General features: G+C 44.9%; 1 protein-coding gene across 2 annotated transcripts in view; it reads right to left on the bottom strand.

Annotated features, from left to right (window-relative positions):
• The window catches only part of CAPN2 (calpain 2), a 94,836-nt gene that overhangs the window by 22,676 nt on the left and 50,740 nt on the right, over nucleotides 1-21,420 (bottom strand). For both annotated transcript variants that reach the window (XM_044672749.1, XM_044672748.1), the window contains exons 6-12: nucleotides 16,655-16,738; nucleotides 15,241-15,326; nucleotides 11,091-11,165; nucleotides 9,744-9,904; nucleotides 7,322-7,491; nucleotides 5,018-5,029; nucleotides 1,551-1,762 (exon numbers count right to left, since the gene is read on the bottom strand). In XM_044672749.1, coding sequence (XP_044528684.1) covers nucleotides 1,551-1,762; nucleotides 5,018-5,029; nucleotides 7,322-7,491; nucleotides 9,744-9,904; nucleotides 11,091-11,165; nucleotides 15,241-15,326; nucleotides 16,655-16,738 — 800 coding nt within the window. The remainder of the gene's footprint in view (nucleotides 1-1,550; nucleotides 1,763-5,017; nucleotides 5,030-7,321; nucleotides 7,492-9,743; nucleotides 9,905-11,090; nucleotides 11,166-15,240; nucleotides 15,327-16,654; nucleotides 16,739-21,420) is intronic.

Raw genomic sequence — 21,420 nt, 5'->3', positions numbered from 1 at the left:
GTCTCTCTCTCTGATTCTGTCTGTCTCTGTGTTTCTGTGTCTCTGTATCTCTGCCTCTCTCTGATTCTCTGTCTCTTTCTTTGTCTCTGTCTCTCTCTCTCTCTCTTGGGAAGGGACAGGGAGAGCCACTAATAACTCAGGCAGAAAGCTGATGTTTGAATTGAGCCTTGAAACGAACTAGGGATTCTAAGAGGTTGAGTTAAGGAGGGGGTGCACTCCGGGCATGGCGGGTTAGCCAGAGAAAAAAGTCCAGCAATAAGAAACAGAGCATCACTTGGAAGGAACAACAAGGCCAGTTTGGCTGGACCAATAGCCCATGAAAAGATGTAATACATTATAAGGCTGGAAAGGTAGACTAGCCTGTTAAGTTCCTTTCATTGATCCATCAACAAGCATTTAGAAAGATGATGGATTCAGGGTGCAGAAAGAGACTTATGTTTTTTAGATACGACCAATGAGGAAATTTGTTTTGGTTGGACAATTCGCGTTATTACAAGGGTTTCTTTATTACTTTTCCAGTGGGATGACGGGGAGGTAGGTAAAAGGGAAACTGTATTTCTGCTAATTAAAAAAATTAACTTAAAAAAGCTAAAACAGGGGCAATTAGGTGGTTCAGTGATAGAGAGCCAAACCTATAGATGAGAGGTCCCGAGTTCAAATTTGCTTCTTAGCATTGTGGCCCTCGTCACATAGAACCCAATTGTCTAGTCCTAACCACTTTTCTGCCTTGGAACTGATATTTAGTATCAATTCTAAGAAAGAAAGTAAGGATTAAAGAATAAAAACTGAATCATTTATTAAGTACCTTCAATGTGCCAGGGGACCCAGGCTTATCTTTCTTTGTATCTAGACAGACACATAGACACAGTCCCAGACATAGAGCAAATATTTAATAAATAGTTATTGACTGAACACTCTCTACCAAATAGAAGAAACCTTATGATGGGGACCAATAGTTTGGTCCCTGAGTGCAGCCATTGTTGCTAAAAAGTAATCACGAGTATCCTCCAATGGCCAGAAAAAGGAGTAGCTGGGAAATGAAACTATGGGAGAGGGAGAAGGGAGGAAAACAGAGAGAAGGCAAAAGGAGGAATGAGGAGGGAGAAGAAATGAAAAAAGGCCAAAAGACCACTGGGAAGAAGGAGGACTCCTGCTGACTCTGCTTGAATGCTTACAGTGACCTAGGAAGGTGGTAAGCAAAGGCAGAGCTAAAGATGGAATGATTTATCTTCTAGACCAGTGATGGGCAAACTTTTTAAAGAGGGGACCAAAGGAAAGGAAATGCTCATCTGTCAGTCTGTTTCTAAGGCAACTCTTTCGAAGTTTCATTGTATTGTACCCTATTCATTGTATTCATGAGATTAGGAAAAATGTCAGGCAGCCAGATAGAACATTTCATGGGGCTGCAGTTTGCCCATCACTGCTCTAGGGGAAGGAGGGCCCTTCTGGGCTGTACCAAGACAGAAAAAGAAAGGAAATGGGGAACTTCCTGTCAATCCTCTGTTCACTCCCTCCCTGGTCCCCTTAAGCCCCATGAATTCCCAACATACTGAGAGTCAGTTTTCGTCTCTGAAAAGACACGGAGGCAGAAATCCCCATTCTTGTGGGGTTCAAAAGTAGAAGGCACGATGACATATTCTCCAGCAGGCAGCTTGAAGCGGTTCAGCACTTCCCGGAGATTGATGAATGTGTCTGACCTCTCTCTTGCTCTGGTTGTCAGAAAGAAGTTTTTGTTGAGGTGAAGGTTGGTTCGACCGGAAAACTGATGGGAAAACACAAAATTGGAGTGAGAGAAAACCAGAGCACCCACTGTCCCCTGAGGCTTGGGATGCTCTGCCTCATTTCCACCTCCTGGTGTCCCTGAATTCCTTTAAGACAGCTCAAACCTATCCTTCTGCAAGAGGTTTTTCTCAACAGCCTTTTCCACTACTCACCATCAGCCTATTGCTAGTGTCTTCCCTCTGAGATTACCTTCCATTTACACTATTTTTATCTCACTTATACATAGTGAATGACATGTTGTCTTCCATTTGACTATAAACACCTTGAGGCCAGGGACTGCATTTTTGTTTTTGTTTTCTTTTTTTGTATTCTCAGGGTTTAGCACAATGTCTGGCACATAGTAACTATTTAATAAATGCTTGTTGTCAGACTGACTCATTCAAAATAAATATAACATTCACTCATCCAAGCTGTACAATGACTTCACTGATGGATCACTGTGAAAAATACTTGAATCTGTGTGATCCTGGGTAAGTCACTTCACCCCAATTGCCTAATCCTGATTACTCTTTTGCCTGGGAACCAAGACGTAGTATTGATTCTAAGATAGAAAGTAATAGTTTAAAAAAAAAACACAAACCCAACTTAAATACTACAATAATACTTACTCACTGACCAAGTAATTTATTGGGGAGGGGAAAGTGGGGAAACACTGCTGGAGTTGGAGTCAGAGGTTGTTGTCTTTTGTTGCTTGGTTGTGTCTGACTATTCACGAGCCCATTTGGGGTTTTCTTGGCAAAGATACTGAAGTGGTTTGCCTTTCTCTCCTCCAGCTCATTTTACAGATGAGGAAACTGAGGCAAGCAGAGTTAAGCAACTTGCCCAAGGCCATGAGCTAGTAAGTAACTGAGGCCAGATGTGAATTCATGCAAGATGAATCATCCTGACTCCAGGTCCTAGGTTCAAATGTCAACTGTGTGACCCGTCATTGTCACTTTAAATGTTCTTGGCTTCAGTTTCATCATCTGTCAAATGAGGGGTGTGAACTAGATGGCCTTTTTGGCCCCTTCCAGCTCTAGCTCTTGTGGGAGTCCTTTGCATTCCCCACAACACGGGCAGCCCAGTCGCCACCCCAGCCTGCCATGGATAACATCCTTGGTCTTCTCTGTGCTTATCTTGTCTGCCTCATTAAGCTCTGAATCCCCAGGGCTGGGGTTCTGTCTACTTCTATGGGTTGTGTGGTCGCCAAAGCATCATTAGCACTCAGCAGGCAGTTCCAGAACTGCAGACACAGGATGAGGGCCCTGGAGGAGGGCATGAGAAGCCACTCGGAATCCTCTGACCTGCCCCATCTATTCCCAGGCTGGCCAGCCTGACAGAGAACAAGGGCCAGAATTCACCCGTGGCTTGGACAAAGAGCTAGAATGCAGCTCATTCCTTCAGCCAGGATAATATGATCTCCTGTACGAGGGGCTGCTGAGGGTGCCCTCTTGTGTCTTTACATATTTAGGCTTTTTACAGTCAAGTTTGGCGATTGGAGCTACTGAGTATCATTTCACTATGTAAAATGGCACAATTAAAACTACAAGGCTTATGGGAAAAAATGAGGCCAGTGACACTAAAAAAAAAAAAAAGAGAGGAACTTAATGAAAATGGTAGTTTTATACACATTAAAAGGATAAGAAATACATAAATATTGGCTGTGTTTGTTACCTTGGATTGCTGGTTGAGCTATGACATAGTTGAAAGAAAGAAAGAAAGAAAGAAAGAAAGAAAGAAAGAAAGGAAGAAAGAAAGAAAGAAAGAAAGAAAGAAAGAAAGGAAGGAAGGAAGGAAGGAAGGAAGGAAGGAAGGAAGGAAGGAAGGAAGGAAGGAAGGAAGAGCCCTGTTTTTTGATTGTGGAAGTGGGCACTGTCAGGCTGACGGCTTGGGAGTTTTTGTGAAGTGGGCTGGTTTTCTCATTTGTATGAAACTGGGCATAAGCATTTCTCATTTGTATGAAACTGGGCATAAGCAAGTGGAATTGGTGTTATGCTCATATTGTTCCTTGATCTATCAATCATCTTGGAACAAATGTGAGTTTTCAAAAGAAGGGATATAGCAGAACTGACCATGCTGTCTGTTTTGTCGAAGCCCAATATCGATGAGATTCACCATGATGATTTTTCTTCTCTAGACTAAGTGAAGTTGGGATCTTATCAATCAATCAAACAAGCAAGGATTTATTAAACACCTACCATGTGTTAGGTACTGGAGCTACAAAGACAAAAATGAAACAGTCTCTTCCCGTCTTATAATTTTAGAACTGAAAGAGACTTTAGCCTACAACATGGATCCTTAACCTCTTTTGGTCACTGTGGCTATTGGCAATGTGACAAAGCCTATGGACCTTTTTTAAAAAGCATAAAATAAAATACAGAGGATTATAAAGGAAACCAATTATATTGAAATATAGTAATTATTTTTTAAATTTACAGACCCCCTTGAAATTTATTCACAGGCTCCTTGGGGATCTGTGGATCTCAGGTCAAGAACCCATGGTCTAAATGATCAGTGAGTCTGACTTTTTTGTTTTATAGATGAGGAAACTTAGACCCTGAAGACCACAGGCATTCTTAGGACCACCAGCTGGGTAGCTACCCCAGAAGTCACCCATTTAGGGGTTTGGGTGAGCTATGAAATGGTAGCAATCACCCTCTACTGTGTATTCTTGTATAGAAGAGCTACAACTAATAATTCTGGTGCCCAAGGCAAGTAACATGAAAGATGCCCTAAGATAAAGCTTTTGAGGCAAATTTGTTTGGGAAAAACAGACCTCAAGCCTCAGGACACAAGACCCTAAGGGAGGAAAAAAGCTCAGGGTACTGCCCTTAGAGGTGGAAAGAGAGGGAAAATGACCCAAGGATAGGACCACCATCTGAGAAGGAAGCAGAGACCAGCTGCATTTGGTAGCTCCTTATTACAATTAATTGTTTTTGCTAACTAGGTGCTAAACTGTGTTATAGCCACTTGATGAAGTACCAGCACTGCCAATAGCCTTCTAAATGTTGGCTCCCGAGGGCAAAGCCTTAGTCCTATTACAGCTCTGACGTTCAGAATTTGGAGAATGCAGACAGATACTCAGGAAATGCTCGAGTCTTAGCATCACTAAAGGGATGGCACAGATAAGAATGAACTCTTGAAATTCAGCATCCGTGCCCAATCTTCATATAACTTCTTTTGAGAAATAGAGAAGCCAGAGCCTTCTGGTTAAACTTGATTTCCAGAGACAAGGGACAAAAGATATCAGACGTACCTCCTCAGGAACCTGTAGAGAGAAACACAAGATACAGAGATCACTCAGAGCCAGGGACAGTGAATATTTGGGGAAGCTAGGCGGCTCAGTGGATAGTGAGTCAGGCCTGAGGGGAGGTCCTGGTTTCAAATCTGACCTCAGATACTTCCTAGCCATATGACCTGGGCAAGTGGCTTAACCAAACTATCTAGCCCTTACTGCTCTTCTGCCTTGGAATTGGTAGAAGGTAAGGTTTTTAAAAAAATAAAAAAAGAAAGCGAACACTCTATTAACTGTAATGATGTCTTATGCTATCCTATCCCCTGAGAATTTCAAAGAATAATAATTGCTAACATTTATTTAATGTTTTAAGACTGATAAAACACAACATCGTATCTCACTGATTCTTCACAAATGGCCCAGGAGATAAATGCGATGGGTACAATTAATCCCATTTTAAGGATGAGGAAAATTGAGATTGAGAAGGTAAACAATTTGTAGCATTGCACAACTAGTCAGTGTCTGAGGTAAGATTTAAACCCAGTTCTTCCCGATTCTAAGCTCAGTGCTCTAATCCCTATATCAGAGTAGCAATCATATTAACTTGAATGATTCCAACATCTCTCTCCTGGGATTCTATGAACCCAAAGCACTTAATTCATCTGTTCCCCATGTCTTTGGTGATGGGGAGGAACAGGTTATTATTATTATTGTTGTTGTTGTTGCTGCTGCTGCTGTTGTTTTTTCCATTTAAACTGAGGCCCTGAGATATTCAGTGACTAATGTAAGGTCAAAGTCAAGTATGGCCAAGACCCAAAATGAGGTACTGTAATTCCTAGTCCAGGCCTTTACCTCTATCTACTAGTGTTGTCTTTCGATTCTGTTATTCCTGAGGGCTTTTCCCACTTCTCCTGGTGCATTTGGTTTCTCATTCCCCACTTACATAAAAATGTGGTCAATGGAATGACTGAGGGTTATAAAATTTGGTCCATTTCAAACAATTATACCAAAGAATGTTCAATCCCCAGAGTTAGTCCATGCCCATATTTATCTCTGGTCCATTCTTGCTAGGCAGATTTGATATGACTCTCCTACATCCCATTTTTCAGATGAGAAGTAGAAGACAGAACTAAAAAGTGGCTCAGTCCTAGGTCACCCAGGTTGTTGCCAGTAGCAGAATAAAGAGCAAATACAAGCTCTTGGCATCGTGTCTAAGGCAGTGGAGTATGGTAGGAAAAGCTCTGGACCAATAGTAATAGCAGATGTTTCTCTGGCACAGAGTGAAGGTTCCTCACTTGCTCTGTGATCCTGGGCAAATAATCTGACCTTTCTAGGCCCTAAATGTAAAGTGGGAGAATGATAATGCCACCTGCTTCCTGCCCATCTCACAGGGTTATGTAGAGGGACATGAGAAAATGCCTTGAACGACATTAAGCATTACAGCTGGAAGTTATCAGCATCAAACCAGACAGACTAGGTCATTGCCCTCATTTTCCCTAAAAGTTCCCCTCATTCCCCTTCCACTCTGCCTTGTGACAGAAGGAAGAGCAGAGGAGAGAAAATGATTAGGCCAGAGCTCACTGCCCCATCCCTATTTCCAGCACAGCAATTGCAAAATTCACTGAAAGCTTCTTTAAGGAAGGTACAAAGCTGAGAGCAGAGACCAGCAAGATGATGGAGCAACACGGTTCAGGCCCCGTCTATTGTAGGCTTTGTTCTGAAGAGGGACAGAGCTGAAGCACGTACTGGGGTGTGTATCCTGGGAAAAATGCTCCAAGGAGTGCAACTCTGGTGGGAGTATAATTGCCCAATTGTTTCCCCTCTCCCCCTGGTAGTCTCCACCTCCTTGGCAACTGGGCTCTAAGTAGCCATCCTCATGGTTTCCATTGGCTCCGCTCCTGGCTTCACATTATTCTTAGAGGTAGCCCCAGGACACCCTGTCCCCAGCTCAAATCTCTCTGGTATTCTTTTCATCTCAAACTGACAAAGGCAAGAATCGAAACAAGAGGATGTCTTCCAAAGCCCAGCTATTTAACACCCATAGAACTGGCTCTGGGGACTCCATCAGAGTGTCCTGTGGCCCCCTGCTGACCCTTGGGGCTCCCTTGGGTGAAGGCATCCAAGGGAAAAAAAAGTCCAGTCTAGGGTCTGCCTGTGTCTTTGACATTTTCTACCAACAGTTCTTGCTTTTGTTACAAACTGTAGGGGTTGGCCTTGTATAATTTGGGTGAGCAGAGATGGTGGTAGAGGAAAAGCAGGGGGCTTGGGTGATGGGTAAAAGAGGAAAGGGAGGGAAGAAACCTCCAGGAATGATTCTCTCCTCACCTCGTAGATGCTAAAGCCAATAGTGTGCATATCCTCTCCCATTTTTCTTTGGCGTCGCCGGTGTTTTTGGATAAGGCCCACGAGGAAGGTGCAGCCTGGCTCGGAGCCATCATCATCTTCATCTTCCTCCTCCAGCTTGATCATGTATTGAGGGTTCATCCAGAAAGTGTCTGCCATAACACACAAGACAGGGGGCATCACTCACCTCAGAGCACAGGGGATCCATCTCAGGAAAGCTCCCCCAGCTCACCATTGGGCTGTCATTTAACCTATCAATCCCCTCAAAGGACCCTAGGACTTTGCCCTCTGACCTGAAACTAACTTGAGACCTCTGGACCTTTCTACAGTTGAGTTTTCTTTTATGTGGGTTTCCACCCAATTAGAATGTGAACTCCTGTTCTGAGCCTTGCCTTTTCTATTTGTATCCCCAACACGTAGCACCATGGTTGGCCCATGGCATGTGAATACTTTTACTTATTAATGAATGCTTTTCATTCATTCATGGTGATACAGATAAAGAACTCTTAAGGAATGGAGAAAGGTCTGTCTGTGGTGCTTAGAGTGGAGGGTAGTCAGAGAAGGTGGGGGGAATAAAGAAGTGAGGAAACGAAACCTCTACTAATTTGTTCTCTTAATTTGGGTGAGTACTAGTGGTAGTAGAGAAAATGATCTGTGTACTCATCAGAGGCTACAACAGCCCTGAATCAGAAACTTGTATCTATACTGTTTCTTCTTTTTCCTCAAATTTGCAAAGCTATTTGGAGTAAATTTTATTTTGAGCTCTGGGAGGGAGAAAGGACTCTATGAGACAAATTTCTTGCAATGAGGCCATTTTGTTGCTAGCTCTGGATTATTGCACCCCCTGGTGGCTTTCTCCCTTTATTCATCTCTAGAGGACTTTAAGGAGAATGGAGTACCATAGATGGCTGATCTAGCCAGAGGAAACTTGGGGTTCCCTTCTTTGGTTCAGACTGGTGACCTGCCAATGATTCTCAAGGCAGAAGGAACTAAAGTGGACTTTCCTATGGTGCCCTGGGCTGTCCTATCCCCTCCCTATCCCACCTTCCCAATGACCCCCAAACACTGTATTTTCTATCAAAATCTTCTTTTGAGAAAATATGTGTTCAGGGAGCACTAATGTGGCACAAAGGGGTGGCTAGGTGGTACAGGGGATAGAGTGTTGGACTTGAAATAAGGAAGACTCCTCTTCATGAGTTCAGTCTGGTCTCAGGTACTTCCTAAAATGTGACCCTGGCCATTTAAATCCTGATTGCCTCAGTTACCCCCTCTGTAAAATGAGTTGAAGAAGGAAATGGCAAAGCACTCCAGGATCTTTACCAAGAAAACCCTACGTAGGATTAGGAAGAGTTGAACATGACTAAAACGAGTGAACAAAAAACATGGTACAATGGAAAGTGCTATGTATGGCTGGTGCCAGAACATTTAGGTTCAAATCCCATCTCTGTCACATACTGATACTGGATAAGTGGCAGCTCTAGGCTTCAGTTTCCTTATCTGTAAAATGGGGGAGTTGGACTGGATGCCCTCTATGGTCCTTTTCAGCTCTGAATCTATGGTCCTATGTGCTTTAATCCCCCAAGCCCCAGCCCAAATACCCATCCCAAACTCTAGTTCTACATTGCCAACCGCCTTCTGGATAGCATTATCATTACTGTATGTTTCAAGCCAGAAAGGATCTTAGAGAACATATAACTCACCCATGACCTTTATTTTATAAAGGAGGAAATTATGCCTAGAGAAGTTAAGGGACTTGCTGTAGATTACACAAGTAGAAAATGGAAAGTAAATGGCAAAGCCAAGATTTGAGCCTCAGTCTTCTGATGCCATATTTAGGACTTCCCATTATTTTATGCTGCCACTCAAACTTGGCATGTCCAAAATGAAACTGATGATCTTGTTCCTACACCCATTTCATCTGCCATCTTCCCTTCTGCAAATTTTTGTGGCCCACACTGCTCCTTCCCTAGGCTCCCAGGCTCTATATTTATTCTTGGAATTGTCCTGGGCTCCTCTCTCCCTCACCATCTAGATCCCATCCGTGGCCAAGGCTTGTTGCCTACTTTGGTGTCTCTCCCATTCTTTCATCTCTTTTTCTCCACTCACACAGTCATTTCCCTAATTTAGGTCTTCCTCATCTCTTGCCCTGACTTTTGTTATATGGTGCTAGAGTCCCCCTTCCATGTCTCTTCCCCTCCAAACCAACCTCCACACAACTGCCAAAATAAACTTGCTATAGCATGGTCTGACCATGTTGCTCCTCTGCTCAAAAAACCAAACCAAACCAACCTTGCTGTTCAACAAAGGGTAAGATCTGGAGGTTGGGAGACCCGTCCCTTGAGCATTCCCAAAGCGGGAGCCCCATCTCCCTCCCTCTGGTTCAGTCTCTGAATGCTTGTCTTACTTGGGTAGTTCCTGCAGCCCCCTGCGGTAGACCCCCGCCGCCAGGTCCCATCCATCTTGGTGAGTCTCCACTTCTTGTAGTCGTCACTGATGAGCGTGTCGGGGGTTAGGTTGCAGATCTCAAGGCGGGAATAGTGCCTCAGGAAGTCACTGAAAGACATCCTGAGGTGGACACACACATGGGTCAGCTTAGTATGTTGAGAGAGAGAATCCCCAGGCAACTTTAGAGGCTTCCAGCATGGCCAGAGAATAATGATGGGACATTTCTAGGGAGCTTTACCATTTTCAATGCACTGCACGTACATCATCTCATTTGAGCTTCATCATGACTCAGTGAGGCTGGCAGGACAGGCCCTGGTGCCCTTATTTTACAGATGAGGAAATGGAGACTTGGAGATGAAGTGTCTTGCCCATGATCACAGATGGAATAAGTGTCAGGAGTGGGATCTGAACCCTGAAGTTCCTGGCTTCAGGTGCAGATCTCTCTATACCAGGCTAACTCTAAAGGTATACCAAACCATCTCATCTCCATACCTTGTAAGATACTTCAAGGACTGGGCCAGCCAGGTGAGTAGGTAGATGGAGAGCCAAGCCTAGAGGTGGGAGGTTCTGGGTTCAAATCTGCCTTCAGATGCTTCCTAGCTGTGTGACTCTGGGCAAGTCACTTCACCCCCATTGCCTAGCCCTTACCGCTTTTCTGCCTTGGAATTAATACTTAGTGTTGATTCTAAGATGGAAGGTAAGGGTTTAAAAGAAAAGATACTTCTAATACCTAATAGAACAGAAGACCACACCATCTTTACGGAGAGACTAAAAACTCTTAGACATGGTGGGCCTGGCCACCATCACCACCACATTCTCTTGAATTCTGAAAAGCAGTCCCTAGGTTCTTCCTCTGTAAAGCACCTCAATATTCTCACTCCAATTTAGCATTCGGAGAGGTTTAAGATGGGGATTAAGACATTTCTTTTTTTTTTAAACCCTTACCTTTGGTCTAAGAATAAATAGTGGATTGATTCTAAGACAGAAGAGTGATAAGGGCTAGACAATGGGGGTTAAGTGACTTGCCCAGCGTCACACAGCTAGGAAGTGTCTGAGGCCAGATTTGAACGCAGGACCTCCTGTCATTAGGTCTGGCTCTCAACTCACTAAACCACCCAGCTACTCCCGACTAAGACATTTCTTGCACAGGGCTTTGCGATGAAGTAGTGGAAAATAGCATCCATGAACTTGGAGCCCTGAAGCTCATACTGTCATTGCTGGACCAAGCTTTGTTCTATATAATTTTAAAGTTGAAAACAAATCCTGCAAAGCGTACAATTCTCTAGGAAGCCCCAAGTAAACTCACCAGAATTCTCCATCTTCAGACCTCCTGGCCAGCCTCTCCCTCTCATCTGGGTCGATGCTGTTCCAGTTAGGGCAGCTGGAAGTAGAGACGGACCCATGTTAGGGGTGCTGAAAGTTGGCATTTCAGGGGTCGGGGGTGGAGGGAACACACTGGCTTTAAGATTTCCAAAAGCAACTTTTCTAAAAAATAAATACTAAAATTATGTTAAAAAAAAGATTTCCAAAAGCAAGGAGAGCAATATCCACCCGCATCTCTGAATAGGCCCGTAGATATCAAAGGATGGAGGTCAGAGGAGAGAAGAGGATGAGGAGGAGGAGGGAGGAAAGAGAAAGACATCAAGGGAGTGGTAGGGAAGAACAAGAGCAGCAGCCACCAGAGGTTTGGGAGTGAGGGAGTACCGTAAGGGTGTGAGAGACATACGGCCTGAGCTTCGGGTTCAAAAATGTCATTCCTGTTTAACTTGGGGCACGAGCATTTTAGGAGTCTTGTGAATGCTGATTAGAAATAGATGTTGCACAAAGGTTAAAATTTTCTTCAGCAATGAGAGCATTTGAATTGAAGAATTTATTAGGGGGCAGGTAGGTGACTCAAGTGGATGGAGAGCCAGGCCTCTGGATGGGAGGTCCTAGGTTCAAATCTGCCCTCAGACATTTCCTAGCTGTGTGACTCTGGGCAAATCCCTTAAACCCCATTGCCTAGCCCTTATTCCTCCTCTGCCTCAGAAACAATACACAGTATTGATTCCAAGATGGAAGGTATGGGTTTAAAAAAAAGGGATAAAAAAACATTTAAAAATGTTTAAATGTGTATAAAAATTTAAATTTAATTAAACTTTAAAATTCTATCTCTTTTTGGGGTGACTTATTTTTCTTTCTTCTTTCCCTCTCTCTTTTCCTCCTAAAATAAAAAATCCCAAAGTGCTTGGGTCTCTCTTTACCTCTCCAAGCCCCTCACTATTGGATAATTTTTATGATGTAAACAATTCTGAAACATTTGCCAACTCTTTCTGGGGAGGGAGTTTGGTGGAGAGACAATCTTACAGAGGAATTTTACTTAAGTTCACTCTTTGCAACAGACCTAGACGCAGAGGTGTGTCGGTAAATATTTAACAAATAGCTCTCCCAAGAAAATATTTTCAGGACATACTTTTAAGCTTAATCTGAGTTATGGATGCTTCCTCCATTACTTTCTTAAATCTAGACCATCAACAACAATAAATCAAGCCCTCATTTGTAGCATTTGCCAATTGTTGAAATGGAAATGCTTACAATAAAAACGGTGTTAAGTGTTTGAGCTGGCTCCAGCATGTCTCTGCCACCCCTACCAGGGAGCCTTCCAGGGAAGTCCCCTGATTTGGTTTACATCCATCCATGAAGAGTAGCCTCTCAAGATCTCTTATCACCTCCAGATAATTTGATAATGATGGTTTAGATGATAAGAAATAAGTGGACCAGACACGTCTTTCTGTCAGCTCATGCTGCTGCTGCTGCTGCTGTGTCTCTTGCAGTAGAGTTTATTATATATACTTCAAGTCTCACTTCACACAAAAGAAACCCCCCCCAAAAAAAACTTTGCATTTGCACAGAAACACAAATCATGTCATATCAAAACACAAAGATTCTCAACAGCTTCCAAATAGAACAAGGCTAAGGTGGAACTTTGGCTGGGTCCTTATCAGAAGGCTGTGACAGGGAATATTTTCTCTGGGACAAAATGCCCCTCCTGGAGGAATTTATGACCTTGAGTGTCTGAACTACTTTTGAAACAAAAACAGTTGTATTTCTGACCAAAGGAGAGAATGTTAACCTCTTAACAGCTGGACTGTTAGGAGCTTAAAGCTTTTCATTAAGGAAAGGTGTGGATCAGAAAAGGAGTCAAAAGACAAGTCTCAGATTTTTATCTATTTGAGACTGTTTCTGTTATGGGCCTCCCACAGTAGCCCCAGGGCCAAGGGGTTGGAAAAGGGAATTCTAACTGTTGGGTTGGAGGGAAAGAGAGGAGGAAGAGTAGATGGAAGAGAATGGACACTGTGCGTGGAAGAGAAGGAGAAAGGAAAACTAGTTTTCATTGCCAAAGAGCACAGGGCATACATAGCAGACACACTTGGAGATGCCAACCAAAAGGCTAACCAACCCCCCCTCCGCACCCCCAAGTGACCAGAGCAAATGTCCTGGGAATAGAACAAGGGGGTGCACTTGGGCTTTTCGGTTTCTTAGTGCCTAACAGAAGGGGAAGTTTGGGCTAGGAAAGAGAGTTATTCTGCGGGGAATCATCCTCACTGATAATGGGGAGTCTCAGTGCCGCCATCTTGGACAGAGCCATCCTGGGCAGAGGCAGACAAGGGTTAAGTGTGCCCAGGGTTGCAGCACTAGTAAATTTCTGAGGCCAGATTGGAACTCAGGTCTTCCTGCCTCCAGAAACAGTACTCTGACCAGCACACTGCCCATTGGCTCACAAATGAGGTTGTTGAATTGAATTAGATTTGACTCCTGCTTCTACTTCTATCACTACCACTGTTTCTACCACCACTACTACCACTACCACTACTACCACCACCATTACCACTGACACTACTACTACCACTACCACCATTACTACTGCCTCTTCTACAATTACTACTACCACCATCACTATTACTACTACTACCACCACCACCACCACCACCACCACTACTACTACTACCACCTTTTATTTTATTTTATTTAAATTGTTACCTTTTGCCTTAGAATCAATACTGTGTATTGGCTCCAAGGCAGAAGAGTGGTAAGGGTTAGACAATGGGGGTTAAGTGACTTGCCCAGGGTCACACAGCTGGGAAGTGTCTGAGGCCAGATTTGAACCTGGGACCTCCTGTCTCTAAGTCTGACTCTCCATCCACTGAGCTACCCAGCTAGTCTCTTAGCTAACATTTATATTGTATATACCACTCCCGATGGATCAGACACTATGCTAAGGGCTTTACAATTACAGTGGTACCTTGACACATGAGTTTAATCCATTCCATGGCCAAGCTTGTAACTCAATTTACTCTTGTGTCAAATTGAATTTCCCCATTTAAATGAATGAAAATGCAATTAATCCATTCTGGCCCCCAAAAACCACACAAATTTTTTATTTTATATATCCAAGAACCACCCAGGTGAGATGGATCTTAGACTAGAATGACTGAGGGAGGGACTGACTGCCCCCCTGCTGTTTTAGGGGAAATGGGGGAGGTGAAGGAGAGAAGAAGGTTCTAGGCAGCTGCAGGAGTGCTCGGTCCCCTAGGGGACTGGGACACCCCTGGGGTACTGTTCCCTGGAGGTATCACTCCAGTAGTAATAGAGGGGAAGGAAACACCTGGACTGGGCTAGAACAGCCTTTTGGGGAGACTTCATGACTCCCTTGAAAGGAACGCTCCTTCCTCAGAGCCCAGAGAATAAGGAGGGAAGTGATGTCAAATATGGTAGTGAAACAGTCTTCCCTTTGGGTCAGATAATTTGTGGAGCTTTCAGCACAGCCATGCAAACTGCTGGGGTACATGCCCAAAAAACTGATAATAAAGACAAAAATAAAGAAGAATGCAAAAGCAATTGGATACAAATGCTCACAGGACCAGATAAACACTGAACAAAAGGAGGCAGCCTTGTTCAAGTAACATGTGAAACCCGACCTTCTACCTCTTGCAGGCTCTCTAGTGGAGGGAGTGGGAAGCTCCTGATTCAAATACTGGCAGTGACTTAAAGCAAGACCCCAGCTTGTGAGGGCTCGTATCTCAAATTGAGCATGACTTAAGGTGCTCCTGTATCGAGGCACCCTGCAGTGTCTCTCTGGATCCTCACAATCACCCTGGGAGGCAGGGGCTTTTAGGATCCCCATTTTATAGAGGCAGCAAGTAGAGATTAAGCGACTTGTCCAGGTTTGCACAGGGAATAAGTATCTAAGATCAAATCTGAACTCAGGGTCTTTTTGACCCCAGGTTTGGCCCTGGGTGCACTGTGGTGCCACTTCATGGATGCCCATAGACACACTATTTCTGCCTTGTTCTTCAGCCCACTCTCTCCTAGTCCACAGGACACCCTGAATGCCCCTGCTGGGGGTTCCCAGGTAGGCTCCCTTCCCACGCTCTTCCTCCTCAGCCCTCCTGCTTGAGGAATGAGCACAGACCTACCTGTCGCTCCACTTTCCCGTCCATTCTACTTCTCCCCAGGGGTTGCGTATACGGATCAGCTTCTGCAGGCTTCCTCTGAAATCCACCTGTCAGAGGAGATGGGAAAAGGCGACAGGACAGAGAGTTAAGACTTGATTCACTGAGAGGGAAGCCTTCGCTCACTGCTGCTCCTGCTAAGGCTCCCCCACTCTGGAGGTCCCCTCCCCTCCTCTTCTTTTCCCCCCTCCCCCTGCAATGACTCTTCATGTACCGGGTTGGGATCACAGCATCTGTGGGAAAGGGTTTAAGGACTTCTTGTGCTTATAGGACGGTGAGGACTCACGAGGTGCTTTCCTCACCATGACCCCCACCCCTCCCCTTTAAGTTCTTGATTGATTAACTTAAAATAGACAAAAGGAATAAAAATTCCCTTTCACATAGGAAAAGATGCTGCAGTGATCTAGGGAGAGAATGGCTGAACACAGAGTGGCCGTAGAATATTATATTATCCCACTGCAAGAAATGAGAGCTGCAGGGGCAGTTAGGGGGCTCAGTGGATGGAGACATCTTCCTAGCTGGGTGACCCTGGGTAAGTCCCTTCACCCCATTGCTTTGCCCTTACTATTCTTCTGCCTTAGAACCAAGACACAGTATTGATTCTAAGACAGAGAACGGTTAAAAAAAATTAAAAGACAAGAGAAGAACATTCAGAAGGGATCACAAGTTATGTGATTATGGCATTAAATCTAGGACGTGCCTTAAAAAATGTCTAAATGAACAGAAGACTTATAGTTATACTTTACTATCTCTTTTTTTAGCTCTTCCTTATATTCCATAATGTTTATGTCTGTGGGTCATCATCAAATTCTTAATAAAAAAGAAATAAAATAAACAAATAAACGAACACTGAACCAGAGGTCTGAAATCTTGGGCTTTGTCACAATTGACCTCTGTGACCGCCAACCAGTCCGTTCGGCTCGCTGGGTCTCAGTTTCCTCGTCTATGAAATGGGGGCAACCATCACCTGCCCTCCCTACTCTCCGGGGCTATTGAGGGGCCACAGAGGAAAGCCCCTGGGGAGGCATGGGCTGAAATCCCGCCCTGGAAGGGGCAAGGCTCAGGATGACAAAAAATCTCCCTTGTAATGAGAGAATGGAGCCAGCAGAGGGCCAAGCGGGCCAGGCTCGGAGATCAGCGTGACTCAGGGCAGGAAAGTGTGATTCACGCTGGGGTGCCAGGAAATGAGTTGGGGCAGCCCTTTTTTAGAAGTGAAATCAGGATGAAAAGGCCACTTCTGGGTCCTCGGGCCACACCCTGAGCCATCCAGGACCAACGTGTAATTTTAATCAGGAGGGATGTGTCTCTTTCTCCCAAAGACCCCCCCCCAAACAAACAAACAAAAACAAAACACCAAATCCTGGCGGGCTGCGGTTACCTCTTCCGCTCCGGTGACCGAGTACGCGTGTCCCTTCACCAGCTTCTGGAAAGTCACAGCCTCGGAATCGGCGGCGCTCGTGATCTGGAAATGCAGAAGGTGGCATCAGGCTTAATCAATGGCTGCTGTGGTTTGGGGGACTTTGGGAAGGCCTCCCCCCACCTAGGATCCTTTACCCAGAATTCTTTTTTTTTCTTCTTTTTTTAAACCTTCACCTTCCACCTTAGAATCACGGCTGTGTGTTGGTTCCAAGGCAGAAGAGCAGTAAGGGTGAGACAATGGGGGTGAAGTGACTCATCCAGGGTCACAGCTAGGATGTGTCTGAGGCCACATTTGAACCCAGGACCTCCCATCTCCAGGCCTGGCTCTCTATCCACTGAGCCACCCAGCCAGCCCCTAACTCCAAATTCCCTAGACAGGCTCATTCATTCCCCAACAAGAAACCAAGTGTAATATGCACATAACCCTTTGAGAAGGAACACACTCACTGACCATCACTGACAGGAAGGTGTCCGCGCTCCTTTCCTGGGAACAAGGCCCTCAGGGGGAGCCCACAAGCAAACAAAGGGGGTCTACACAGAGGAGGAGGGAGAGGACCCCCAAGGGGGGTGGTGTCCAACAGAACAATCCCTGAGGGGTTCTGGGAGTTATCTGCTATGGCTCTACTTTGTTGTTTTTGACTCAAATGAATAATTTACTTAGAATCTATTGTTCTACCTCCAGCAGAATCATTCTCTTATCTTCCGAAGGTGATTAGGGTTTGTTATCTTTTCTCTGGAGGGGTAAGAAGAAGTGGCCTCCAGGCCCTTTCTGGTCCCTCCCCTCCCACCCCCTACACGTGCAAAGAAATTTCCAGAGGCCAATGGGGCCTCCTTCCCATGACTCTGTGCCTGGTCACTGGCTGGAGCTGGGCCTCAGCTAGGTGAGAAGATTTTGTGCTTAGGAAATGAGCTTTTTATGCCTTCAGAAAGCTCCCCACAGGCCCATTCTCCTGGAAGGTGCTGCAGGGAAGGGAAGGGGCCTCAGCCGACCCAAGGGTCAAGGCTCTTTCCTCTGGGGGAAGGGGCTGGTCAGACAGGAATTTCAGAGCACCAGGCAAGGACCTGGGGGAAGATTAAGAGTATCCTAAGAGGTTGGGAAGGAAGGAAGAAACCCTTTCCTTGTTATCTGTTCAAGAGATTCCCGGAGATGCCTAGTAGCCAAGCAATTCCAGGTAGGAGACAACAATGTGAACCACACCTGAAGTGGGCTCTCACCTGGGGGGTGTCCAAGAGGAGAGAGAGAGAAGGGGGGAGGAAAAGGGGCTCCTCTCAGCACCCTGGGGGGGGGGTCTGAGGTAAATAGAGGGGGGAGGGATAGACTCTCACATCAATGGAACAGCCGAGGAGAGAACCCTTCTGCAGGGCCTTCTGGATGATGGTAAACAAGTTGTCGGGTGCTTTCTTCAGATCGTACCACTCAGCTATCCCACCAGTGAAGTCCTCAAAGCCCTCGGTGGTGGCACCTCCTGAGAGAGCTTCGTAACATCCATTGACCCTGTGTAAAGAGAAAAATGATCACTTCCATTCCTGGGGCTGCTCTAAAGTTGGCAAAGCACCTTCTAAATCCATCCTTCTAGCCTCCTAATTGCCCTGGGAGGGAGGTGCTATTATTACCTCCATGTTACAGATAAGGAAACTAAGACAGCCAGAAGTTGAGTGACTCACCCAGTTACACAAGCTATTAAGTATCTGACGTTGGATTTGAACTCAGGTCTTCCTGACTCCAGGCCTGGTGCTCTAACCACTGACCCACAGCTGCCTCTCAAAGTCAAAAAGAGGAGTTTATATTTAATTCCAGATGTAATTCAGTCATTTCATTGTGACATCATTGGGGTTTTCTTGGCAAAAATACTAGAGAGTGGTTTGCCATTTCCTTCTTCAGCTCATTTTACAGATGAAGAAACTGAAGCAGACAAGGTAAAGTGACTTGCCCAGACTGAGGCCAGATTTGAACCCAGGAAGATGAGTGTCCCTTACTTCAGGTCCAAACCTCTATCCACTCTACTACCTGGCTACCTCTTAAAAATGTAATTGAAAGATGAGGTGGTGTTATCTATTCTACGACTCCAAAGGATGTCAAGAGCTAGGATGGAAGTGAGAGTGATCAGAAGGAGATCTTTCTGGTGAGAGCCAATCTGGGGGTCCCCTTTCAGAATAAGAAGCCCAGACATAGGGACAGGAGCCTTCCCTGGTCATCAAAGAAATAGGAAGTGGCCAAAGTACTTCTCCTATGTGAACAAACACGGCATTTTCTGTGTCATCATAAGTTTGGCAGTGCCCATGCTCCCAAGCCCCCGGGCAGGGGGAGAGTTACTCACTTGGCATAGGCTTTCTCCAGGAGGGCACTCCAGAATTCGCTTCCCTCGGCCGAGTGGACAAAAAGCAGCTCATCATTCTTTGTGGGCAGCCTGTCATCCACCACCACATCAACCCATTCGCCATACTGCCAGAACTGCAAGGAAGAGTGTCCTGTCATTCGTGAGAATGGGAGCTGCCAGGATGGCTGGGCTGGAACCCGGGCGAGGGGCACTCTTGGAGCCGGGGTCTTGGCTTTGCAGCCCTGGAGCCTCCCTGAGAGTCCCATCCCAGCCCTCTATGGTTAGGGCCATGGGAGAGGGCTTTCATTCTTCCTTGATAAGACTATCTCCCTATTGCTTGGTAAAGGGAAGACACCAGTTCTCCCTTTCTACCACTTGTCCTGCCAACAGGCAACTCTGAGAGTAGAAACAGCTCATTTTCCCCATGTCTCTGTGCCACCCCACCTCTGTACCTTTAGCTTAATTTAAGGAGTTTCTCATTAGTCAGTACAGAAGGGGAAAATGGGAGGAGAAAATGATAGTCATTATAGACCTTTTGAAAAAAATCTTAGGAATTGATTCATTTTAGCTCCTCATTTATCTCCCATCTCCTTAAGGTCATTTCTACCTCTTTGTAGGATCTCTGAGGGGCCGTTTGATAGTCAAATGAACCTGTGCCATCTCCTAATAGTGACTGGGACTGGACCTGGGATTTCTTTGGCATGAGGAACTTCTAGATGAGAAAAATTCTCAAAGTATCATTGCAACATATAGTCTTAAGAGAGTTGCTTTGAGCAAGAGTTCCCACGAAACATTTCCAAGTGCTTTGAGCCAGATTAAAATGTTGAGAAGTATTTAACAAAGCATAAAAATACAGTAAAACACAGATCTTGTTAAAATGTGGTTTTCTAAGTCAATATATAGCCTTAAATCTGGACCTTTTAGAGGTCCCCATTTTTATTTGAGTTTGACATCGCCATCATGAGTCACAAGGGAGCCTTCTAGCTCTGAGGGTTCTGAGTATCCTTCTCCAAGGCACATTTTCTATCTATTGAGCTACATTGCCCTTGGACAGCTCACCTTATTAAACCCAAATAAGAATGCTTCCCCTAGCCTTCCTAGTAGAATCAGGGCTATAGGTCTAGACTGGTAACACCAGACACTGATGAATTCTATTTAACCTCCTGCCCCTCCGGGTGATATAGCACCACTGATGAGAGGCCTAGGGGCCAGTTCTGAAGTTACCTGAAAATGGAAGATCCCAGCATAGTTGTCCTGGAAGCTTTGGTTTTTAGGGACCACCCTGGCCAGGATTTCTTCATTCAGGGTGAGAGAGGCAATGGCTGCCAGCAACCAGCAGTCACCTGTGAACAAAGCCCAAGGAATTCTTGTCAATGTGATTATTTGGGACTGTCAAGTTTTCTGACTGTTAGTATGATTACTTAGTAGTATGATTTTGGGCCTCAGTTTACCTCATTTATAGAATAAGAGGGATGCTGGGTTGGATGATCTCTAAGATTCCTCCCAGCTCTATGTGGTAAGAAAGCTCCTATGAAAACTGACTCCAGATCAACCCCTGATTCTTCACTTTAATTCTTGTGTGATCTTGGGTAAGTCAATTCTTTTCTCTGAGTCTCAGAGTTGTCATTTGTCAAATGAGGAGTTGGATTAGATCAGGAGTTTTTAACCTGGAGTCTGTGAACTTGTTTCTGTTTTTTTCTAAATTGATAAATATATTTCTCTTCCCTCCATCCCTCCCCATCCCCCTGTCTCTCTCTCTCTCTGTCTTTCTCTCTTTCTCTCTCTCTCTGTCTTTCTTCTTTTTCTTCCCTTACCTTCTGTCTCAGATTTTATATAAGAATGTTGAAAGAAAGCTTGGCTTGAGCTTGCAGAGGCACAGGGGTGGAGTGGGTAGAAGGGTGACAGACAATGACATGTGGTTCTATATACTTGGAATTAAAGGTCCTAGGAATGGTCACACATGAGGCCCTGGCAGCAAGGAAGCAAAGTGGATAGAGTACCAGACTTGGAGTTAGGAAGACCTTTGTTTAAACCCCACCTCGGATACTTACTATGTTGGACCCCGGGTAAGTCACTTATGCCTTAGTTTTTTCTCATCTGTAAAATGAGGGAGTTGGACTTGACGCTCTTGAAAGGCCCCTCTAGCTTTAAATCTTTGAGCTTTAAATCTTTGAGCCATGAGATTTCCCAAGCTTTATAGAAGACAGTGATGCCATTATGTAAAGCAATGATAATCATGAATGGAGCTTCTCCTGTCCCAAGAGGCAGAAAGCCCATCTAATTAGGCTAGAGAATGTAATCCTCCCAAGAGTTTCTGAAGGTAAGGGAGAGGATATCGCTTATGTTTTCATGCATTCCTATTTGAGGAGTCAATCCCATTTGGAGATGGAGAGGCCAGAAATAAAGG

This window comes from Gracilinanus agilis, chromosome 4 (assembly GCF_016433145.1).
Source record: "Gracilinanus agilis isolate LMUSP501 chromosome 4, AgileGrace, whole genome shotgun sequence".
Classification (NCBI taxonomy): domain Eukaryota; kingdom Metazoa; phylum Chordata; class Mammalia; order Didelphimorphia; family Didelphidae; genus Gracilinanus; species Gracilinanus agilis.
This window is presented reverse-complemented; position numbering and strand designations above follow the sequence as displayed.